General features: G+C 39.6%; 1 protein-coding gene across 2 annotated transcripts; it reads left to right on the top strand.

The window, feature by feature from the left end:
- Window positions 1-773: 773 nt before the first annotated feature.
- Window positions 774-23036, top strand: gareml (GRB2 associated, regulator of MAPK1-like; the record flags this gene model as incomplete). Of its 2 annotated transcripts, none has more annotated exons than XM_079887998.1 (6): window positions 774-853; window positions 8820-8960; window positions 12940-13070; window positions 15135-16250; window positions 19522-19682; window positions 22271-23036. In XM_079887998.1, the coding sequence occupies exons 3-6, from the start codon at window positions 13044-13046 to the stop codon at window positions 23034-23036; spliced, it is 2070 nt and encodes a 689-aa protein (XP_079744124.1). In that variant the 5' UTR covers window positions 774-853; window positions 8820-8960; window positions 12940-13043. The 2 variants fall into 2 exon arrangements, with proteins under 2 accessions (XP_079744124.1, XP_079744123.1); XM_079887997.1 differs by lacking the exon at window positions 774-853 and adding an exon at window positions 5179-5451.
- Window positions 23037-24316: the final 1280 nt, after the last annotated feature.

Here is a 24316-nt window from a genome sequence, read left to right as displayed (position 1 = left end):
TCCACTTTGGTCTCGTCTGTCCAAAGCACATTGTTCCAGAAGTCTTGTGGTTTGTTCAGATGCAACTTTGCAAGCCTAAGCCGTGCTGCCATGTTCTTTTTAGAGAGAAGAGGCTTTCTCCTGGCAACCCTTCCAAACATGCCATACTTGTTCAGTCTTTTTCTAATTGTACTGTCTTGCGGATTTTGTCGATTCACCGCGTTGACCAACAGAAAGTTGCTTGCTCTGAAAGTGACTTCCGTGTGAGCTGTAATTCATACATACGATACGTGACCTAAACGGTGAACAACATGATTTCATCTTTGTTGATCCTGGAACATCCAATCAACCAATCAGATTTGAGGGAAAATTTACAGTTTGTCAAATTTAGGCTGAAAACCAGAGATGGGTGCTTCTACATCAGTGTTATTCACCTATCCTTTCCCTCTGAGGGTAGCCTATATGTTTACACGACAACGATGTACAAAAAAACGGAACAGTTTTTCCTTTGAGTTTTTCGCATACAGACGATGACGTTGTCAAAACAGCAGTTACTGTAAGAAACTGTTCCAGCGGGTGGACTTCACTGGCTACTGAATATTAGGCTACACATCACATCACCATTCTATAGCCTACTCCATTAACTGGAACAGATTTTCACTGGAACTTAATATTACATCCAAATATTGTGTAATCAATCAATCAATCAATCAGCATGTTGTTGTGTAACTTCAGCTATTGGAACAGTATTTCACAATTTTTCACAGGAACTGAATATTACAAACAACTAGCCTATTGCGAAAGAACGATTACAAAACAACGATTGCAAAAGCGTACACGGATTATGAATTTGTTCACTGAACATTACCGTAAGGTAGGCTACGTAGTTTTTTTTTGTTGTTGTTGTTGTTTTTTGTTTTTTATAGTTCTATTTTGTTAATAGATTTTGCATTTTATTTTGGCTTTCTCGTGTGTCCCTATTTTTGTTGTGTCCTTTTTGAGCCACGGGGCGAAACGGGTATGGATTGAAAAACCAAAGCAACTGTAGGTTATGGTTTACAAATCTGTGCACAGCTGAGACTTTTTCCTCTGGTAGCCTACATTTGGCGTAGGATATTTATTTCCGTCAAGGTCCTGCTGCGATGTCAAATGTATTCCCATGAGTGATGCGCTTTCCGCTTTTAAAGTTTTATAAAATACGTAGCCTATATGGCTTGAATGGTTTAAAAGCATTAGCAAGAATAAAAGCGCAACATATAATGTAACGCCATGCAGCCAAAGGATGACAGAAAAAAACGGATGCTGCGTTAATTGCGTTAAATATTTACTTAACACGAAGTCTTTTCCCATTTCTACCAGTAACGCTTATTCAACTTCCTGCGTCTACTACCTGCGCAGATATCGACCTATTTTTTTACAGTCTATGATATCGACGGCACAACTGGGTTGTAGGTTGCCATGTTTAGCTCACAAATGGGTTGAAATTTGTATGTGTTTATTGCGCGAGTAGGATGGGTTTCATACAAGATCTGGCAACTGGACAACCTTGGACAGGGTTGCCAGGTGCCAGCAAGGTTTTCCAGCCCAAAACCTCGTCAAAAACCGCCCAAAAAACCGCCCAATTTTTTGTGTGGCTTGTTTCTCGTTTAAACACATTAAAATCATTAACAAGCTTTAAAATAACCCATTTTTCGACTTAGCCTATCCAATTTTAGAAACAATATTCAATCAAATGAACGCAAAAGTAGGCTACTGACCTCAATCAGACTATTCTACTAAACTATGAGTCTCTTTATTGTCAATAAAAGTCACTTGGAAAAAAAGCATTCAGTAACATAAAAACAGTGGATATATGGACATAAAAAATAACCCACTTTAACATTTCAGTTATTTCAAATGGCAACATAAAAAACATGCATATTAGGGCTTGGAGAAAAAAATCGATTTTTTTTTTGTGATTTTAAAATCGATTTTTTTTTATTACAGATATTAATTCAAATTAAATTGCTTTTTTTTTTTTTTTTTGCCCTTGCTTATAGATGAGGTTGACCGAAGTTTTAGCCACTTTCGTTTCAACAGAGGATGAAATGTGTCGTTACAGAGCTGCACCATTCTTTAAAAGTCTGTGATCTCGATTCAAACACTCACGCGTTCTTCTTCCATTTCGTCTGTCTATTAAACCTTTGACAAAATCATATCGCAACATTCAAATCTGTGTTGGCGTGCGTGCGTCACTTTAAGGTAGTGGGAGGGAGTGTTGTGAGGTTAGGGGGCACATCAGCCAGGGGTGCGTTTCCCGAAAGCATCGTTGGCCAACTATGGTCGCAAGTTCATCGCAATGTCCATTGAACTCTATTGGTAACGAGGGAACTTGCGACCATAGTTGGCTAACGATGCTTTCGGGAAACGCACCCCAGAGTTGTAGTGTGTGTGTGTGCGTGTGTGAGTGAGTGAGACTGCTGCCTGCTGAACATTGGGTCGCAGGAATAAGGATCTGAAGTGCCGGTGTTTCGGGAACAAAAACCCGCCGAACTGATCCGAAACCAGCCCAACTTTTATCCACCCGCACAAACCCATTTTTGCCCGCAAAATAGATTGCAAAACCGCCCAATTGGGCGGTAAACCGCCCAATCTGGCAACCCTGACCTTGGAATAATATAATTATTCATATAACGACGTTTGGGCCATACAAATAACGGAGTTTCACTCGAGAAATAACAAAACGGGAGGGGGCGGGAGATGGGTGTGAAATACGGGAGACTCCCGGGGAAAACGGGAGTGTTGACGTATGGTTTACACCGGTTTACACAGAGGCCATAACGGTATCGGTTTCAAAAACTTGCACTTCGAAACCCGTTTTCAAAAGTTTGCGTTTTCAGGCCGCCAAAACTCGTTTTTAGTTGAAGACTGTGTAATGTAAACAGCCCCTGATTTTAGGGATACGTTATGCGTAGAGTTAGGTTAGACTACATTTTCAAACAGGAATTTTGTTCCAAGATCAACAAAATATGCTGATCCAGGAACGTGTCTGTCTTGGAAATTTTTTTAATGTGTCTGCAAAGTTTTTAGTCATATCGCATCACCTCAAGCCAAGTAAAAGCTCTGGAACAATGTTCCTTTGTAGCAACGGTTGGTCACTCGTCACTCACTCATTTCAGTCAGGGTCATCGTATAGGTCACTACATCATTACTCTATTCATTGTTGTTATTATTAGACATATAGTTTACATATTGAGATGTACTTTGAAGTGCCCTGCAATGCGGCAAATTATTCAGTGCGTTGACAATTTCCACTGAAACAGGAATACAGGGCGGGGCATATCAAGCAGCTCCTCCCCTTTTAAAAATAGCCAATAGCGTTTAATTTCTTTCAAAGCTTGTCCAGAGCTGTTGAGCTCGGTAAAGTCGCAGTTTCCTCCTAATCTCCAGATTGCTTTAAAATGTAGCATTCTGTGTAAAATTCAAATGGGTCCGATTATTGGTTATAAAGTGGGATTTGGCAGGTGGGGGAACGCTCAGATTTTGTGTAGGTGCAACAGGGGAAAATTACTCACGGTGGGACAACATATGTATTGTGGTATAGCAGTACTTTTTGGGACAAGACTCAAGAGTGTCACTGTGGCACCAAGTATCACAATACTTATTTACTTGATATTTTAATGGTTTTATTTTGGTCGATCTACACCAGGGATGGGCAACTTCGGTCCTGGAGGGCCACTGTCCTACAGAGTTTAGCTCCAACCCTGAAAAAATCACCTGCCTGTAACTTTCTAGTAATCCTGAGGACCTTGATTAGCTTGTTCAGGTGTGTTTGATTAGGGTTGAAGCTAAACTCTGTAGGACAGTGGCCCTCCAGGACCGAAGTTGCCCATCCCTGATCTACACTGATATGATGACGATACTATATTAAAATTGCTGAACACCACAATATGGATCACAACCTTGTTTATTCAAACATAAAAATGGGAAGTCTAAAACTACCAATTTAACACACCAAAATGGCTGAAGACAACTATAACAGAAATAAATCAAAACCACAATTATGGAAATTTGACATAGCCTACTTCACCTTCGACTTTTAACTCCACTGAAACATCCACTTGCTCTGGCTAGAACAGCAACTGTCAGGGGCGGACTGGGACAAACATTCAGCCCTGGCACTGAAGCCACACTATAGCCCACATGATTACATATAATAGCCTACATTCTATTGGGTTGGTCGGCCCATCTCGGGACCAACGAGATTCGTTGAAATTAATGAATCTATTTATTTATTTATTTATTAATACATCTGAGGTGCCGGAACGCAGTTCCAGACCATTTCGGCACACTTAAACTCCTGGGTCCGATACGTTTTGTGGTCTGTGCTGACTCTGCATATGATCCGCTCTGTGCTGTCATGTCTCTGGACCGGAGCAGACTGTGTGCGCTGCGGCGGGTCGCGTAACACTAATGTGAAACCAGACTTCATTCACCCCAATGGAAAGAATATTTACACTGTCTGAATCGTTCCTTATCCCCTAGCCTATATAGTGCACTATGTGCCCTTCACCATGAAGAAAATAGTAACTGTGTGAACAAGTGACAGATTCTGCTGCGGACGCTTCCGATTCTAGAGAGCATTTGATTGGACAGAAAATCTGATGAGAAGATGAAGTGCAGAGCGATCTCATCAAAATCAATCCATATTGGCGGAAGTGAGAGACTGTAAGTTTTGAACGCTTATCTTCTAAATGCGAATTCTGTAATTGTTTCGGAGCACTAGTAACTAAGGCTAAAATATTCATAGCCTAGGCTACTTAAATTTTGATTTCATGGGGACTTTAAAGTTTTTTAGTGAAACTAACTTTTTTATTAATCGTAAAAGTATAGGCCTGAGTACAAGATGTTATTGTTCACTGTAAATAATTAGTCAGTGACGCAAATGCTGTTAAGCCAAAAACACCTCCCCCCCCCCCCCCCCCCCCCCTTATAGGCCTAATTGGCATATTGTATCAAGGAGGTTCCCACGGTCTTTAACTTGGAAATATTATTTACACGCAAGTGTTGCACTTTACAATATCTAAAAAGTTTTTCGTCTTTCATAAAAAATACAGACCCATTGGTATTTTGAAGTAATATGAATCTCCAGCGCACGGTCAGTCCGGTGTTCCGGTGCGCGCGGGTGCGGGTGCGGGTGCGTGAGGAGGAGGAGGGCGGGTGTCACGCGCCTCGCTCGGTGAGTCCGGTTTAGATCACATCACTTCAGACTCAGAGTTTCTCTCACGCGGTTCTCTTCATCATGGCCCCATGCGCTCCTGACACCGGTTCCGTTCCGTCCCCGTGATGCGAGTGATGATGATGATGGTGACGGATGAAAGATGGAGAAACTATCCGCGAGCATTACCGGACTCTCGTGGAGCTCCGTGTCGCTGCCGTTGGACGTGATCGTGAGCAAATTCCGCTTACCGACACTCGTGCGACTGAGCCACGGTAAGAAAGCAGTTTTAAACGGACTAGATCGAGCGCGAGAGTTTGTTTGACGCTTTTGCGCCGCGTCGCGTCAAAGATTCTTCAGCTTGTTGCCGTATCAAAGTTAGTGGAATAAGAAACATGACATTTCGCTTGCATATTACTGATTTTTTTGGCTCTGATTATGCAAAGTAATTCTGGAAACACTCGGGATAGTTTAACAAACCCTGACAAAATTAAAAATGTTATCGCATGAAACTAATGAAACGTTGTGTAAATGTTTGTAACACAGAATCCTCAGTGGAGTGTGTAGTTGACTTGTCTTTTGGCTAAAGGTGACAGAGTGTGTGTTGTGTGTTAAAGAGCTGCAGCTCTTTTCATATGTTAATGTTGTAATGCGCTGTAGTGTGTGTTGAATACTAAACAACCTCCTGCAGGAGAAACTCCAACATTTACTCAGCAATCACAACCGAGGAACACAGAATTAATCTCCCATCAATGTCGACTGTGTGTGTGTGTGAGAGAGAAAGTTTAACTCTCTATTGTGTGAAAAAAGGTTCTGAATTGAAACTAAAATGATCAATTATCAATTACTGCATATGTGGCTGATATAAGTCATGATATGATATGTGACAGCATGTTCTTTATACACATTTTACACGAGTTTCACAGACTTTTTCAGGGAGTTTTTATGTTTACATTATAGTTAGACTCCATATTCTCTGGTGAGAGTATTTAAATAAATATTTCGCACCCAGAAATGAATTTTCTGACATTTATTTAGGGATGAAATCAGGTTGATTGGGACACTTTTTCCAAGTCATATCAATGGAATTGACGGAATTCACCCCTACCTGAAAGTATTTCTATTTTGGGTGGGTGAATTAACCCTTTAAACATGAAACAGCTCTTCTGTAAAGATGATTGAATCAGAGGAAAATGAATCAGACGAGGAAAACAGGAATATCCAATAGATCTGGGCATCCTTAGAAATAAAACATGCTGAAAATGGTTCTTTTTAACACAAGCAAACAGTCAAGAACTTGATTTTACATTTCGCCAACTAGCTGAACACTTCAGACAATTCAGTGGCAAGACTTTTAAATTCGTGTTACATTAAATTTGGCATCTATCATGCCTGAGTAAGGGTCATTGCCACGACCATAATGAATTGTTACTTTCTGTTTATTTTATGCGCATGTATTGCATACATATAATGTCTGACTGTTCACCCCAAAAATGATAACTATAACTATGAGTGTCCACACCAACAAACGATAATATTCTGGATAATATTCTTCAAGTGTGTGATGCAGCTTTATCGTCTGTCGCTTTACATTCTCCAGCTCTTTAAAGTCAGATGGATTCTGAATGGCTGACAATGTTTGTATAGTTCATCGGTTGGAAAAAAGAGATTCCAATGATATTTGTTGTTATCGTTATAGATGTGGACTTCAATAATCTATCAAAGTCCGCATGAAGTCCCAATTGAAGTTTTTTGGCTTTTAGTATGAAAGCAATGACAAAATTCACATTTAGAAGATATAAGCATTCAAAACTTACTGTCTCACTTTCGCCAATGATTTTGATGACATCACTCTGCACTTCAGCTTCTCATCAGATTTTCTGTCCAATCATATGCTCTCTAGAATCTGAAGCTCCGCCCCCTACATTATAAATAGACGCTGAAGCTGCCGCTGAAATCGCTCACTTGTTCACACATTTACTATTTTCTACATGGTGAATGGCACATAGGGGATAGGGAACAATTCAGACAGTGTAAATATGCTTTCCATTGGTGCGAATGAAGTCTGGTTTCACGCTAGTGTCACGCTAACCGCCACAGCGTCGAGCTTTGATATAAACTAAATGCTATTGGCTATTTTAAAAAGGGGAGGAGCTTCTCGATATTCCCAACTAATGAAATAGTTATGGCTATAGTTACCGACCTTGGTGTGAACGGGCTTTTAAAGTGCAATAAATACACTAATATGTTATATACAGTATAAATATGGTAGAGTGACAACAGATTTGATAATACATGTTTTTTTAATATTGTTCCTGTTGACTGTAATGCTAATTTTAAACCTTCAGATCATCTTCTTGATTAGATTCTGCTGTAATGTGTTTGTGTGTAGGAGGATCTCACTGTATCAGCACAGACAGGAGTAATTATACACAACAGACAATCTGCAGAGAATGTGTGTGTGTGTGTTGGACTCGTTCCCTGTGTAAAGCATCTGTTTGAGACTCATCTCAATGAGGAATGCGTTTAATACCCGATCAATACAGTTCATCTCTCTCTCTGTCCATTCATCCTTTCTTCAGCGGAGAGATCAGCCTGATGTTTGTGAGGTGATGTTGTTTGTGTCTGATCGCTGACCTCAGTTCTCTCCCATAAACCCCATGTGAGGAAGTTCAAAGAACTCATGTGATGTTTGTGGTTGAACTTGTGTCTGTGTGTGTGAGACTGACTGTCTCTTTGGCTGTGTAGGTGTGTGTGTTTTAAAGCTACAAATTAAGGGCAGATACATCCGGATTTATAGTTTCGTAGCTTTTGTGTGTTATGTGTTTTGTGATTTACAATTCCTGGTCAACCTTTATGGGTGTGCAAAAGGAATAATGTCAAGTCGAATTGATTTATATGGTGCTTTTCACAATACACATTGTTTTATAGCAGCTTTACAGAAAATCATGATGTTAATGTTTATATTTGATTTAACCCATTCATTTTAATTTTGTTGGTATGAATTATAATGCATTTAAGTTGATTCAGCAATGTTAAATAATATTTTGACTTGAATAAAACCAGGTAATTTTGACAATTTTCCAGTGAAATTTATATTTTGCGGCGATACAAGCAATCAATCTGTTGATATATGCTGCATATAGTATTTACGTGAGTCTACTGTATATATGCGGATAAATTTGGACATACGTATATCCAACTTTATAAAAAGACCTGGTTAATAATAAAGTTACTGCTACGAAATAGAAAAAAACAGGCAGTTGAGGTTTGCTATACAGCATATATATCACTTTACATTAGTGTTCTGTATGTATGTGAATCAAGTTGCATATAATACAACTTTATATACAGTATATCGCTAGGCGATAATATAGTTTACTGTACATTTTTCAATGGTATAACAATCAAGTTTAGATTTGCTATATAGTACATAATGTGAGTGTACTGGGTAAGGTTTGATATACTTATAGAAGTTGTTTGATTTGTTATTTAATTTGAGTTAATCTAGAGTCAGCTGATGCAGATCATCTCGAAAAAGCCAAGTATCAGCCTGGCCAATATAAATGTCTTTTTTTGCATCAGTGCTGAACCTGTAAATGATGAATAATCATATCAGTTGTGCATTTTTGTGTATGTGCAGGTGAGAATGTGGAGGGTCTGTCGGAGGAGGACGTGATTTTGCTTCACTCCTGCAGACAGTGGACCACCGTCACTGCCCACAGTCTGGAGGAAGGTCATTATGTGATCGGACCTAAAATAGACATCCCACTACAGTATCAAGGTACCATATAACACACATTGTACTGTGCCAACATGTGTACTGACACTCAAGTAATTGTATATACTATTGTATATTGTAATAACTCAAGATTGTAATCAATTAGTAGTTGCTGCATCAGTTTAGCTAGTTCTATGAACATGAATGATATTGGATATTGTGGAGTTTGTTGACTAGAGGTGTGCTATTACTTTTCAAAGTGACTTATATGCTCCTGGCTGATGATACAATGGACTAGAGAGATCAGAATATTATAAAATGCACCAAAAATGCACCACTCACATTTTTATCCAAAATCTAGTTCGTAAAAGTAGAGTTTTAAGCAAATAATTATATATCAGCGCACAAAACTGATTTCATTATTATCCACTGAGAGTGTACAAGCTATTAAAACACTCAGGCCAGAGAGAAAGAGAGAGACAGAGAAAGGGAGATGATTGGTTGTTAACAGTATATTGATTGTTGTATTCAAGCACTTAACTTCACACATGGCCACTTAGATGTTACACACACACACACACACACACACACACACACACACACACACACACACAGTCAGTCTCAATTCAATTCACAGTGTTTTATAGCAGTGAGTGTTTTTATACAATGTGGGCAAAGCGTTCAGGTGATACGGGAACAATAAATTAAGACAATCATTAAGATCATAAACTATTATAAAGATGGTGAATTTTTTCCTGACAATAAAGCCAAAAATGTCTTAATGATATAACCATCCTAAGATTACAACAAAGACAAAGAAGTCTAAATTCTTTAATGACGTTGTTTGATTCTACATAATTCTTTGATTCTTTATGATTCTGTAAGAAGTAGTAGTGAAGCTATTTTGTTTTAAATTATTTATACAGTATATAATAAATTATTAAATAATAATTTATACAAGTCCATATATATATATATATATATATAAAACATCCATCCATCCAAAAAATTGATTTCATTAGAATACACAACTGCTTTATCAATGGCCGTCAATGGAGAAAGATGCTTTTTGCCCACAGAATGGTGTAGTTACGGCAGCCACCAGCAGGGGCAGATTTTTAAAACCCTGACCCTTTGGTTAGCGCTCTCATTCATAAAGTCAAACTCATCATTACCTCATCCTGACGTCATTCCCATGAGAGCCCGGAGGAGCCCGTTTTTCTGAGCTTCCGGAATCGCAGACATTACTGCGCTGGACTTCCTCTCCTGGGACGCCCGTTACCTAATATACCCGCCACCCATACCATTAGGTCAGGTGACCAATGAGATCATCTGTTGGGGTTTCCGGAGGCAGTAAGATGCTGAGAGGGATGGATGAGGTCATTCGTGTCTCGGTGGCTGGGTCTAACGTCTCTCAGATAGACAGATAGAGTGCTAATAAGGAAGATGGAATTACAGAAGGATGATTTTTACACAGCTGAGAGATGCAGAAGATGAGACCATGTTGATATTTTAGATTTGCATGTGATTTTGATGATGCCGAAGAGAGTTGTTATCGATGAATCTCAAAACGGAAGATCTGCAGAATATAGACACATTATATTTGTGTGTTTTTCTGACCTAGCTACTGTAGGGACTCGGAATAGTAATGTCATTCATTTTATTCATGGAGAAATTGTTTTGTAATGATGACATAAACCTATAACAATAAACATATTTTGTTTACACTCTATGAAGAAAATGGACAAAAAAAGAATACTTTGAAAACCAAGGCAGCTGGAAAAGTGGGCAATTACTGATCAGTTTTGCACTCTATAAAAACAAAAATTTGTGCATTTGTATTTATGTCTTAGATATACATTTAAGGACAAACTTCTGCAGATTGCCTTCTTAAAGGGTTAGTTCACCCAAAAATTTTAATTCTAACATTAATTACTCACCTTAATGTCGTTCCAAACTTATACGACTTTCGTTCATCTTCAGAACACAAATGAAGATCTTTTTGATGAAATCTGAGAGCTTTCTGTCCCTCCATTGACAGCTACGCAAATACATTTTGATGCTTCAAAAAGTTCATATCATAAAACTAATCCATATGAATTGAGCCGTTTAGTCCAAATTTTCTGAAGAGACTTGATCGGTTTATTTGATGAACAGATTGAATTCTTTTATTCTTTTATTCATAACACGAGAATGAACCTCATTGGTTCTCGCACGTCAAGCATGCTCAAGCTTACATTTACCACAACTGACGAGCGAGTTGATGAATGTTTATACAGGGCTCGACAATAAGGATGACCCGGGGCCAGCGTGAACATTTCTCTGGACAGTTGACGCAACTGTCACTTGCTCAATCGGGCCAGTGCCAATTTAAATATTCAAGAGCAAGAAGACGTGAAAGAGAACTCAATTCAATAGTGTGAGAAGTTTTGTTTGCGCAAACATCTGAAGCGTGCGTGCGCCCAGAAAGCTGCTTCTCAGACAGCGTGCAAATGCTGAATTGAGCTCTCGTTCGCTTCTTCTTGGACTTGAATGGACATATTCACACAGAATTACATTGAAAAAATCCAGTCTCTGCAAGTATCCTAGTAAACATAGTCTGTTATGTCTTAAGTGAACATAAACAGTTGAGAAATAAAACGCATGTGTAACAGTATATTGGATCAGTGCAGCTCTTAAAGGGACAGCAGCCTATTAAATTTACTGCTGTTTTTGTTTTAATGTTAATCAAACAACAAAGGACAAAGAAAAAAAAATATGCCAGTTGAAAAATTCTATGCGTTGAGTCCACTTTATGTGTGAATAAAAGCTTAAATTCAATTTGTACATCACATAAAGCGATGGAGTCTCTTCAGAAAATTTGGACTAAACCGCTCAATTCATATGGATTAGTCTTACGATCTCTTTATGAACTTTTTGAAGCATCAAAGTGGTTTCTAAGTGGTTTCTGGTTGCAAAGTTTCTATGGAGGGACAGAAAGCTCTCAGATTTCAAGTCTTACAGGTTTAAAACGACATGAATTTTCATTTTTGGGTGAACTATACCTTTACGATTAGACTAATATATAGTAGATATTCATAAAGAAGAAAATATGAGAGGTGCTTGACCAATCAGAACTCACAACCATGACAATAGAGTGATGTGAGTGGTTGCTAGGGTATTTTAAATATTTTATTGGTGTGTTATGTAGTTGCTAAGGTGTTACTAGGTGGAACACGCTCCCAAGTCTATGTGATATTCAGGTCCATGTACATCCTATAGATTTGTAAATCCAGTATTTTGTTTTATCATTAAATGTATTTTTTCCTCAAATTTTTTTTTCATTGTCTGTCAGTTGAAAATAGGTAAATCACTTAATAACAGCACATCTCTCCTCAACAAGACACATGATTTGAGGAATCATTCATGTCCGTAGCACAAACGCTGCAGTTTAATACACAAGAAGTCTCTGTTTAGATTGCTATGTAAAAGTGAGTGCAAAATAATGGTGTTTGAGTGCTAATGAAATGTGATTGGTGTATTTAAATTTATGCTTGCTGTGATTGGTTGAAGGTGCAACTGTAATCATTTTATTGGCTTTAGTGGAAGAGATTTATTTTGTACAAATGCATCCAGAACAGAAAAGAAATAGTGAAACTTCAGAAGAGAAAGAAACCCTTTCAGCTCCGAGTGTCGTATAGAACTGCAGAAAGAAAAGCTGTTGCCAGGAGACAAAAAGACAAAGAGAGAGATGCCCTCTTACGCTTTATTGGTGTGTGTGAGAAAATGACCTATAAGATCACATACACACTTAAATGCGGACATACCATAGACTTCTGTTGTTAATTATATGAAGCAAATTGTTATCTTGAGAGACTAAACTCTATACCCCAATATAAACTATATTTTTTTAAATAAAAAACTGTATGAACTTATTTTTTATCTTCCAGGATATCATCAGAGGGCGGTTTAGTTTAGATCGATTTAGCTCATTTCAGGGGAACATTTTATAAAACTATTTCTGCATTTCTGTCTTTGACTCTTTTTTTGACTCTGTCCTCAGGAAAGTTTAAGTTATTGGATCAGGATCGGGATGTCCGTGAGCCGGTTCAGTATTTTGGAAGTGTGGAGGAAATCGCAGGAATCTTTCCTGATCGCGTGTTCGTCATGGAGCCCATCACGTTCAGCGTTAAGGTAATGACTGCATCTCAGCAATACCCAACATTAATCTGTCAGAAGTGTTGTTATTGTTAGCTAAAACTATTCAAAAATTACTAAAACTAAATCTGAATTAAAAACATAAAAAACTATTACTAATTACAAACATACTAGTTATGTAATACATTGTCCAACAAATAGTGATTTAACATGGCAAAACACTGCATGTTTTTTCACATTGCATTACGCACACTGCTTTATAATCGACTTTTCATTGTAAAGTCTAAATAATTCAGATTGTTTAGACAGTTTCACATTAAATAAGTTCAAAAGAAATTACTCACTGATTCATTCAGTGTTCATTTAATGTTTTTGAGCCATGATTTGAGTCTGATTAAATGATAAATTATATACTGTTACAGTTACGTATCGTAACTGTCAGGCAGAAACCTCCATATTTCATAATTTTTTATTTCTTTTCATGAATCATTATTATTGGTCAGAAAATTATGAAAAATAATTCAGTGCCTATAATTTACTCACCCTCAAACTATCCTGGGTGTATATGACTTCTTTCAGCCAAACACAATCAGAATTATATTAAAAAATGGTCCCACTTTATATTAAGTGGCGTTAAGTACTATGTACTTAAATCAAAAAATAAGTACAATGTACTTATTGTGTTCATGTTGTATTGTAAAACACTTTTGCTACTATTGAGGTGTGATACGGGTAAGGTTAGGGACAGGTGTGGTGGATTGGGTAGGTTTAAGGGTGAGTTAAGGTGTAAGGGAAGGGTCAACTGTGTAATTACAAATGTAATTACATAAATTAATTACAGCTGTAATTACATGCAGGAATTTTTAAAATGTAAGTACAATGTAAAAACATGTACATTGTATCAAATTATTAATTTCAATGTAAGTACATAGTACTTAAAGCCACTTAATATAAAGTGGGACCTAAAAAATATCCTGGTTTTTCCAAGCTTTATAATGGGAGTGAATGGTACGTGAGATTTTTAAGCCCAAAAAAGTGCATCCATCCATCATAAAAGTAAACCATACGACTCCAGTGGGTTAATAAAGGCCTTCTGAAGCAAAGTGATGCGTTTTTGTCAGAAAAATATCCATATTTATAACTTTATAAACTTTAATCACTGGTTTCCGTTAACAGCCATATGCGAGTTCCGGCAGAAGAGTGACCTCTGACCCGACGCATGACGTAGGATGTAGGAGTAGCGTAATCTTAGGTGAGAGTAGACACCTCTCGTGGTTCAAACAAACAGGGCTGGCAAACAAACTCAAGCTCCTCCCACATTTCTCTTTAAAAATTCTCATTTTAGACTTCTATTTCGGTGTTTTGTTTTGCTCTATCCTCTGCGCTTCCGCATTCATCAATACGGGTCAGAGGTCAATCTTCCGCCGGAACTCAAATTTTAGGCTTGACTGTAGTTTAACTGCTGTAAATTATGAGTAGTTTGTAAAGGGATATTTCACCGCTGGAAAGATGAATGCGTATTTAAATTGGGTTATTTATGTAGTAGAAATGTGAAATTATTTTAGAAGTTGGTGCCTTCTAGACTGAGAAGAGCCAGAAAATGTATTTTTGGCTCATGTGGATGAAAGACAACAACTCCCAGAATGCACTTGCTACGCTGCCCTACGAGGCCACTCCCAAGCCACGCCTACCAGTTACAGAGGGCAGTATCGGAAGAAATGAGACAACTAGGCTACTAGTCGACTCGAAACTGAAAAGATGCCGTTTTATCGTGAGATCCCCCTATAGGCGGGTTGAGAACATGCAGAACGAGCTCCTCCTACTGGCTGTAGTCTCTCGCCTCAGGCCAAAAAAGCCAGAGATGAAGCTAAATGATGATTTTTACGTCATCAGAGGTTTTTTTTCCAGACACACAATACAGAAACCTCTCGTCTCAGGGGGACATGAGGGAGGGAAGCACATACAAAGTATTTCGAAAATACTACCAGGTTTCTACTGAAACAAAGCTTAATGCTAATTAGGTTCATACTTTACAACATCAATCATTGTTTTTTTTGTGTTAAATGCTAATACGTTTGTCTCTTTTTTTTCTCTCTGTAGGTGGTTTCTGGGGAGTTTACGGAGGATAGCGAGTTATATAATTTCTCTCTTCAGACTGGTGATGAATTGACTCTCATGGGCCAAGCAGAACTGCTCTGTGTCCAATCGACTCGCGAGAAATCCCGCCTGACGACGCTGCTACGGCGACTGGGCAAAGCAAGCGGAGCTTTGGGACGTCCCGCCCGCACGAAGATGCCTTGTTTGATATGCATGAACCATCGGACCAACGAGAGCGTCAGTTTGCCGTTCCAGTGTCGCGGGCGGTTCTGCACGCGCTCGCCGCAGGAGCTGCAGATGCAGGGAGGCGAACACACCGTGCGCAGCATCATCGAGCGCGTGCGTTTGCCTGTGAACGTATCCGTGCCCTCGCGACCTCCTCGCAACCTGTACGACCTTCATGCGATCCGCGAGGGTCATCGATATAAACTCCTCAGCATCATCAGCAAAACTGTCGTTCTCTGCTGCATACTTCGCAAAGAGGAAGTGACACCGTCTCACTTCCTTTTATTAACGGACATGCCGTGCTTCACTCTGCCGGAAGGGCTTTTGCGCGGAGACGCTTCCTACCAGCAGGTGGTGCTGCAGTGTGCGCTGCGATGCCAAGAGAGCTTCGACCCAGACGATTACTCGCGCGCCGTGCGCGAAGTCAAGACGGATTTCTCCGAGGAGTGTCTCAGTCCGCGGCGGATTCGGGTGTGCGTTCAAGGCTACGGGCGAGACGAGCTGGGGACGTCCCTGCAGAGACTGTCTCTGTGTGTGTACGGAGGTGGAGCGGTCACACACACACACACAATCTCACACGGCTGCAGAGACTCGCTGGTCGACTCGCACACACTGCCCTCTAGTGACGGCGACGGAGAGGAACGAGAATACGTCACGCCCGATTGGTCGACTGAGACGCAGGAGATTCCATACGAGGAGCTCTGGACCAATCAGAGTTCTGGAAGCTTTGGCTTGGCGTCTGAGAGCGCGGTGAAGGCGGAGCATAACCTCATATCCTTTCACTCCACTACCACGTCATTGGAGGGAACGGTGGGCTCCACCCACGTTGCCATGGTGCAGATGGAAGCAGGAAGAGTATCGACTCCACCCCCAGTCCCACCCAAATCAGAAGCTGTAAGCAGTTGTTTTCCATAGATTTTCTAATAAAATTCTGAGTTTTTGCCTCATTGTTTTTTCGTAAAAAAATATCTGGGCCATATTTTAGCCATAAACTTATATTTTGCATAAAGAAAAAGTGAAGCCTATTTTTAGGACCATTACTTTTGCATTATATTAAATTATTTTCATGACTATTAACCATGTTTTCCACCCAAATTCTAAATTTTTTGTAATTGTCATTATTTTCTGTGGTGATTCTCATTAGATTTCCATTACAAAAAAGTTGCTGTGTTGGGTATCTTGAAGATACTCAAACTAACAGATCAATGTCGCAGTGTTTACACTTTTGGGGGGGAAATCAACCTTTAATACACACACACACACACACACACATATTGATGAGCCAAGACATTATGACCAGCCACAGGTGAAGTGAATATCATTGATCATCTCCTAACAAGGCCATTGAGCGACTTTGACAAGAGCCAAATTGTTATGACTGGGTCAGAGTATCTCTGAAACGCCGAGACTTGTGTGTCGCTCTCGGTCAGCTGTGCTGAGAATTTACCAACAGTGTCCGAGGAGGAACAAACCACAAACCGGCGACAGGGTCTCATCGATGCACAAGGACAATGAAGGCTATCCCGTCTGATCTGAGACTACAGACTACAAAATTGTAATGATTGTTATGGGAGGAATTTCACAACACACAGTGCGTATGGAGCAGCTGTAGACCAATCAGAGATCTATGATGACCACTGTTGAAAGCGGTTACAATGGGCACGTGAGCCTCAAAACTGGACCTTGGAGCAGCAGTGGAAGACGGTCGTCTGGGGAAGAGATGCACCAGGATGGACTGTGGGACGATGACAAGCCGTGTGATTTTTATCCCCCAAACCAGTTCAGCGGAAATCCCACCCTGCAGGTAATTTCAGGTTACAGTGACGGGTAGGTTTAGGGATCAGTGTTTGGTGTAGGCAGTCAGTACAGTGATTGACATGACCAATTCAATCTTTAGAATCGGCTGCAGGGCGGGATTTCCACTGAACTGGTTTGGGGGGGAAAATCACGCTGACAAGCCGGTGGAGGGAGTGTGTGACGCTCTGGTCAATGTTCTGCTGGGAAACCCTGAGTCCGGTCATTCATGTGGACGTTTATTTGACTAGTCACCTTCCTAAACATTGTGGCAGACCAGATACACCCCTTCATGACAACGGTGTTCCCTGGTGGAAGCACTGCCACACATTGTTCAGGAATGGTTTGAGGAACATAATGAAGAGTTCAAGGTGTTCCTCCAGCCTCCAAATTCCCCAGATCTGTGGGACGTGCCGGACCAACAAGTCCAGTCCACCTCAAACTACAGGACTTGAAGGATCTGCTGACGTCTCAGTGCCAGAGACCACAGGACACCTTCAGCCTCTTGTAGAGTTCATGCCTGGGCGGGACGGAGCTGTTTAGGTAGCACATGGAGGACCAACAGCATATTAGGCCGGTGGTCATAATGTTTTGGCTCATCGGTGTATATGGCAGTACAATAATGTTAATTAGATTTTGTTTGCATTATAATGATAATTTTTGGGGAAATGTATGTATTTGTAATGGAAAATAATGCCACTTCAATAAAATCTTAATGGTTCTAAAAACCTTTCCGTAAGTACAATGTAAACATTTTTAGTATATTTTTTTTAAAGTATAATGATATTTAATAATATTGTATAACAAAATACATAAAATTCCTTCTTTGTTTCTATAGATTTTGAGGTATATTTGAAATATTCTGGACATGTTCTTGACCAGTTTTGTGACAATCACTCCTTTTAGACATTTTCCTCGTGTTATTGTGCTTCTGACCCTGAGCTCAGCTCAACTGTAGTTCACTAACCCTCTTTATTCCCATGAGAGTACTTGTCTTCCTCTGTTCTTTTTGTCACAGGTCCACATGCAAACCCACACATACAGACACACACAAACACACACAATCATATGTGCATTATATACAGTATCACACAGCACTGCTGCCCCAGACTAAATTATTGATACTATTGCTTTTAAAGACTGAATAATGAGCATGCGTTTACCGGAACAAAGCACACACACACACACACACACACACACACACACACACAGAAACATAATCACACATCATCTCAGTCAATGTCTTTTATATAATGTTAATATGAGGAGCTACTTGAATATTTTGAACACTTCATGACAATACTAATGATGCAGGTGGTAAAGTAGTTTTTAATGTAGCAACTTTTTCTGATAAAATTACTGACACTTTACTCAGAGAAACAAACATCTCGTAGAGCCGGAATTAAAGTCTTTTTGACTCTGTTGACTGAAATTACAGCCTTTTCCTTTTCCTCTCTCTCTTTCTCCCACACACAGAGGGTTCAGTCCTGGCCTGTAATTTAGCTTCTCAAACACACACACACACACACTGTCCCTGGTGTATTTGTGGAGGAAATGAACTGTATCCCAGAATCCTAGAGTTGTTTCTCCCAGAAGAGGAAATTTAGACGGCAATAAATATTAAAATGTTTATCATCATCATGATGATCATTAAGGCAATATTTCCATATTGACTGTAATTAAAAAAATAAACACATGCAGAAATCATTTGTTTGATCTGTACATTGTTTAGAGTTATTAAATAAGAAGCACATAATAAAGTTTTGTGGATACCAGATTTAAATAGATTCAGAAATACCAATTTGATTATTAAAATATAGTTAAATTGATATTAAAATCATTAGCACAGTTTGCATTATAAGAATACTTTGTCTGTTCAGCGATTTACACATCTGCCACAATTATGTATTTGAATTATCTTAATATCTTGCAATTATATCATGCAAATCATTTGATTGACAGCCTGAGATGAATTGACACTTTTAGTGATCATAGTTTGAATTTACAATATTATATTATTTTAATATAAGATTTTTGCCTCTGTTTAATTTTTTTATAATGAGACTCAGTGTTTGTAAACAAACTAACAGTGTTCTGTATTTAGTTTTCAATTCTCATTGTTTAGTATTTATTATTCTGGATTCATTGTTTCATTTATTCCATATTCTGCGTTTAATGTTCATTTGTTCAGTTTTCGGTATGTGTTCAGTATTAGTGACATGAGAAAATGGTGTTTTACTTTCTTCTGGACAGAAAGTGACATTTTCTTGAGTTGTGAGGAAAACCAGAGCAAGTCTGTGTAATACAGAAGATGTCACTCACACTCTAGTGTGACATAGTTATAGTTCTTTTGCATTTCTTCTCTCTCTAGGTGAAAGAGGAGTGTCGTTTCTTAAATGCTCCTCCCGTTCCGCCCCGCTGTGCTAAAGGCCCCGTCCCGAGCCCTCCAGTCCCCACACGCTTCCCTAAAGCTCCAGCCACACAGACGCTCAACCCAAACCACTCATTTTATTCCTCTGGACTGCAAGAGAGGTACAAATCACACACACAGAAAGATTTACCTATTCAAAGACTTAAAGGGTTAGTTCACCCAAAAATGAAAATTCTGTTATTAATTACTCGCCCTCATGTCGTTCCAAAGACTTTTGTTCATCTTCAGAACACAAATGAAGATCTTTTTGATGAAATCTGAGAGTTTTCTGTCCCTCCATTGACAGCTATGCAACTACCACTGTGACTCTTCAAAAAGTTCATAAAGAGATTGTAAAAATAATCCATATGAATTGAGTGATTTAGTCCAAATTTTCTGAAGAGACTCAACCGCTTTATACGTTCAATTCTGCATTAGTTTTACAAACTCTTTATGAAGCGTCAATGGAGGGACAGAAAGCTCTCAGATTTCATCAAAAAGATCTTCATTTGTGTTATGAAGATGAACGAAAGTCTTACGGGTTTGGAACGACATGAGAGCGAGTAATTCATGACAGAATTTTCATTTTTGGGTGAACTATCCCTTTAAGATATACCAGTGCTGCGTTCCAGTCCAAAATTGTAATGCCCTTCACTCGCTAACTTCCCTTCGTCTCGTTCACTTGGATGTACGTCATTGCGAGTGCCCACTACTGGCAGAAACTGCAATGGGCTGAACTGGAATGCCCTAAGCCCTTGATCACTTGGAATCAGCTGTGGAGTTGATTTATTATTTACATTTTTTTCCTTTAAGAATTTGTTTAATGCAGCATCCAAATGTTTATATGTGTGTTTCGGTTGTTTTAAATAAAACAATATATAATTAATATATCATAGAGTTGTCTGTTGTGATGGTGATTAGATGAGATCTGTGGTGACGTCACAATCGTACTGCATTGTGGGACATATAGGTGCCTGAAGTGTACATATGAAGTAGACTCGCTCCCTCGGTCAAAATCGAGGGAACGAGGGTCTGTCCATATAAACTTCCCTCGTCCACTTCACGAAGTGGAACGCACTTCAAAATGGCGGCGGGGATTCCCCCGAGGGGAAGTGCTTAGGGAAGTTCGCAAGTGCGTGTCTAAAAGTGGACTGGAACGCAGCACAAGACAGTGCAGTCATATTGTTATGAATGATAGAAAGTGCTATTGGCTAGTCCACCCTGAAATATACAACTTTTTAAAAATTAAATTTAAGCATAAGAAATAACATTTATGGGACGGTTCATGTCTGATTTTGTTGCTGATTTGAAATATGTTATTAAAATGTAAGCGTGGCAAGCAGTTTTTGAGATTTCAGGAAGGCCTCATTCAAGTCCTGTAGATATGACTTGGTCTTGGATGCCCAAAATAGCTGCCACAGAGGCATTGCAAATATGGCCATTGATTTTCTTGAAAGGAATTATTGCAAATGGAAGTATTGTGGTGTGGTGTACTCTTGGAGGGGTTTAAATAGAGATGTTATAAGTACTGGAAATAAGTAGGAATGGGAATCAAGAGGAAGTTAATAATTCCATTAATAATTCTTTTAGTACTTCTGAGGAAATATTTCCCTTCGGAAGCACTGATAATTGATCCTAACTATATCAAATGCTACTAAACAAAACCATAAGGAATAATTTTTTTTTTTTTTTTTTTTTAACTTTATTTATTATGAGAAGTTGCAAAAAATGCCCGCACACTAAGATGGTGATAAAAAGACAACAAAAAAATCAAATGTCAGATAAAAACTACAGCTTTAATGAGGAACAGCAAATGGTTTGGTCAAAACATGATCTTGCATTTGCTTTCTTGTTGTCTTTTTTTCACTAATTTAAGCCCTATTTAGATGGGACTATAGTTTTCCAGGGGGACGTTAGAGAAATTCGTTTCACGGATGTACTTTACAATTTAATCCCGCCCGAATCTGCCAAGTCTGTGTTTTTCTCACACAACCTCTGTAAAAATTCATAGGCAAATCACCTATTGTTTTTCAGCAAACTCATCGGTCCCTAGAGAGATCTAATCCTGTCCGAATGCGAACGTTATATTATCCTAACGCTTCTCCTCGAGTGTTTTCTGGCCTACATGAGCTACCGTTTGCACACCAAGCTTCGGCACGCTTTCATTTAGTTTCAATATGGATGGTATCCGACGAAAAAATAACATTATAAAATGAATAAATAGAGCAAAATCACAGAAACTGCGAAGTCTGCCCATTTTAAAATCAGTGTCAGGTAAGAGTAAGACACTTGTCTAGATTTCTCTGCTCACTAATGCAAGTTTATAATAAACAGCCACTGCTATAAACTTTACTTAAATAGGGTTATTCTAATAAGTTAAAATTATATCAACAAATGATAAATGAAAAGACATGTACTGTAAAAGCACAGCAGATGTCCTTCTGTTACGCCCACATCTAGAAAACACACACTCCCACGTCTGTAATAAACACAGAGATGTGAGTCCCGTCTGAATCGGTACATTAAATCAGAAACGTTGAGTGATAAGTATTATAACTCAAACGTCCTGTCCGAATAGGGCTTAAGTGTTTAATTGAGTATTTTGCAACTTCTCACCTCTTTGGATTAGACTTTTGTACTTTTTTAGGCATGGTGAGTTTTTGGTGATTTCTTTATTTATTACAACTCTCTCTCTCTCTCTCTCCATCAGTTCTGCTCCTCGAAGCGGCAGCAGCTCTCCATCACCGGACTCTTACTCTCTGTACTGTTACCCGTGCACCTGGGCCGACTGTGTGACCTCTGACCCCTGCGTAAGCCCTGATCCCGCCCAGCCCGCGCAGGCCTGTTGGTCCCACCCTCGAGGAGGCGGAGCCTACACCTCCAACGTCCTCAATACACCTCTACTCAGCACTGACTCCGCCCAAAAGAACTACTCCACCTGTCCCAGACCGCGGCCAGTGGCGCAGAACCGCTTCGCACCATTCGGTGCCCTAAACCCCTTTGCCAACCCGGGACACACCCACGCCTCCTCCGACTGGCTCACGACTGGTAGGAACTCTCCCACTCTGATACCCGACCTCATTAGCTCCACCCCCAAGGAGCCTCAAACCAATCAGGGAGCTTCAGAATGCAGTCCCGAGGCTCCGCCCAGACCAGTCAAGAATTCAGAAGAGGACACGGTCACCGTGGACCCCGCCTCCGGATCCGTTGCCATGACGAGGGGGGCAGAGGGCGGGGCTGGGTCGTCATGGCGACCCCCCTCGGAGCTCTGTTGGCTCTCGGTGGAGGAGGTTTCGTCCAGTCTGAGGTTTATCGGCCTTTCGGACGACGTGATTGGTCTGTTCAGCCGAGAGAGGATCGACGGCTCTATTTTCACTCAGCTGACAGAGGAGATCCTGTCGGAGGACTTTAACCTCACCAAACTACAGGTCAAAAAAATCATGCAGTTCATCAAAGGATGGAGACCCAAGATATGAGGGCAGCATCCTCGTGAACTTATAGATGTTTCTATTTGAGAGACACAAAATTACTCCAGCCACAATGAGTGCTTCTACACGGACAGTTTCAGATGTTTTATAAGTGTGTGTGTGTGTGTGTGCGTGTGTCTGAAATACACCTCTCTAATCGAAGGACTGACAGATTGTGACTAATATATTATGGAGCACTATTCGATGTTTTTATTTTTGGGGTGGGGTGATTTTGTGTACCTTCAGTGGACAGTCAGAGCTCATCTTGTGGCCGTTCTGCTGTGTTTCAGAGATGGTCCTCACTGCAGAACACGAAATCCAGGGGGAGGAGTTGGATCCAGATCCAACTCCTCCCACCTTACATATACCTAAACCCATCTCCACCCCCTGATCCCTAAACCCACCCCTAAACCTACCAATCTCCACCCCTTAGATCTGGATCCAACTCCGCCCCCTGGATCTTGTGTACTGCAGTGAGGGGCTACTGGTATTTCAAGGGTTTTACTGACTGTGTTTTGACCTCTTTTGTCTGTTTTCTAATAATCTGACATGATTGTCAGTTGGATCTGGGTGAATCTCACAGAACCTGTCGGGATCATGTCCAGGTCATTTTTCACCCCAAAAGCAAAAATAAATAAATAAATTGTCATTGTTAGAATGTATGAAAATGTCATTCTTGTTATTGTAATGTGGAAAAATGTTTAAATAATTTGAAGTCATGACACCTTATTTTATAGCTCTTAATACAATACAGATTGTTTCAAAGCAAATAACAGAATCAATGATGCAAACTTCATCAGGTATGAAGAACCAGTTCAAATATTGCAGTATAGCAGCTGTAAAAAGACAATAGTTTCATTATTCAGCTCAAGTAAGTTCTGTGTTGATTCAGTTCAGTTCAAAAACTGTTAAGTTTATCAATTATAAAATGAGTTCAATTCAGCTATAAGCAGCTCTACAAAAGCGAACAGTGTTGTTATTCAGCTCGAGCTAGTTCAGTGTTGACTCTTCAGTTCAATAAGTGTCGATAACAATATAAGTAAAATCATTTATACTGTTATTGTATTACAGCATTTTTTTATAATACAAAATTTAATGATAATCATTGAGAATAATTAGAATGGCACAAAACTCAAAAGTAAAACTTCTGATCACATTATTTTAATAAGAATTGAGGGGAAAATTGGGGGGGGGGGGTTGACAGGTTTGACAAGATTCACCCACTTAGGGCACAACTTTCTTCATTCCATCTGCTCTCATACTGAGCTCATGTCATGCACACGGGAGAT

The sequence above is a fragment of the Squalius cephalus genome (genome assembly GCF_949319135.1).
Source record: "Squalius cephalus genome assembly, chromosome: 12".
Lineage (NCBI taxonomy): Eukaryota > Metazoa > Chordata > Actinopteri > Cypriniformes > Leuciscidae > Squalius > Squalius cephalus.
The sequence above is the reverse complement of the archived record's forward strand: the minus strand, read 5'-3'. Positions and strand labels throughout refer to the sequence as shown.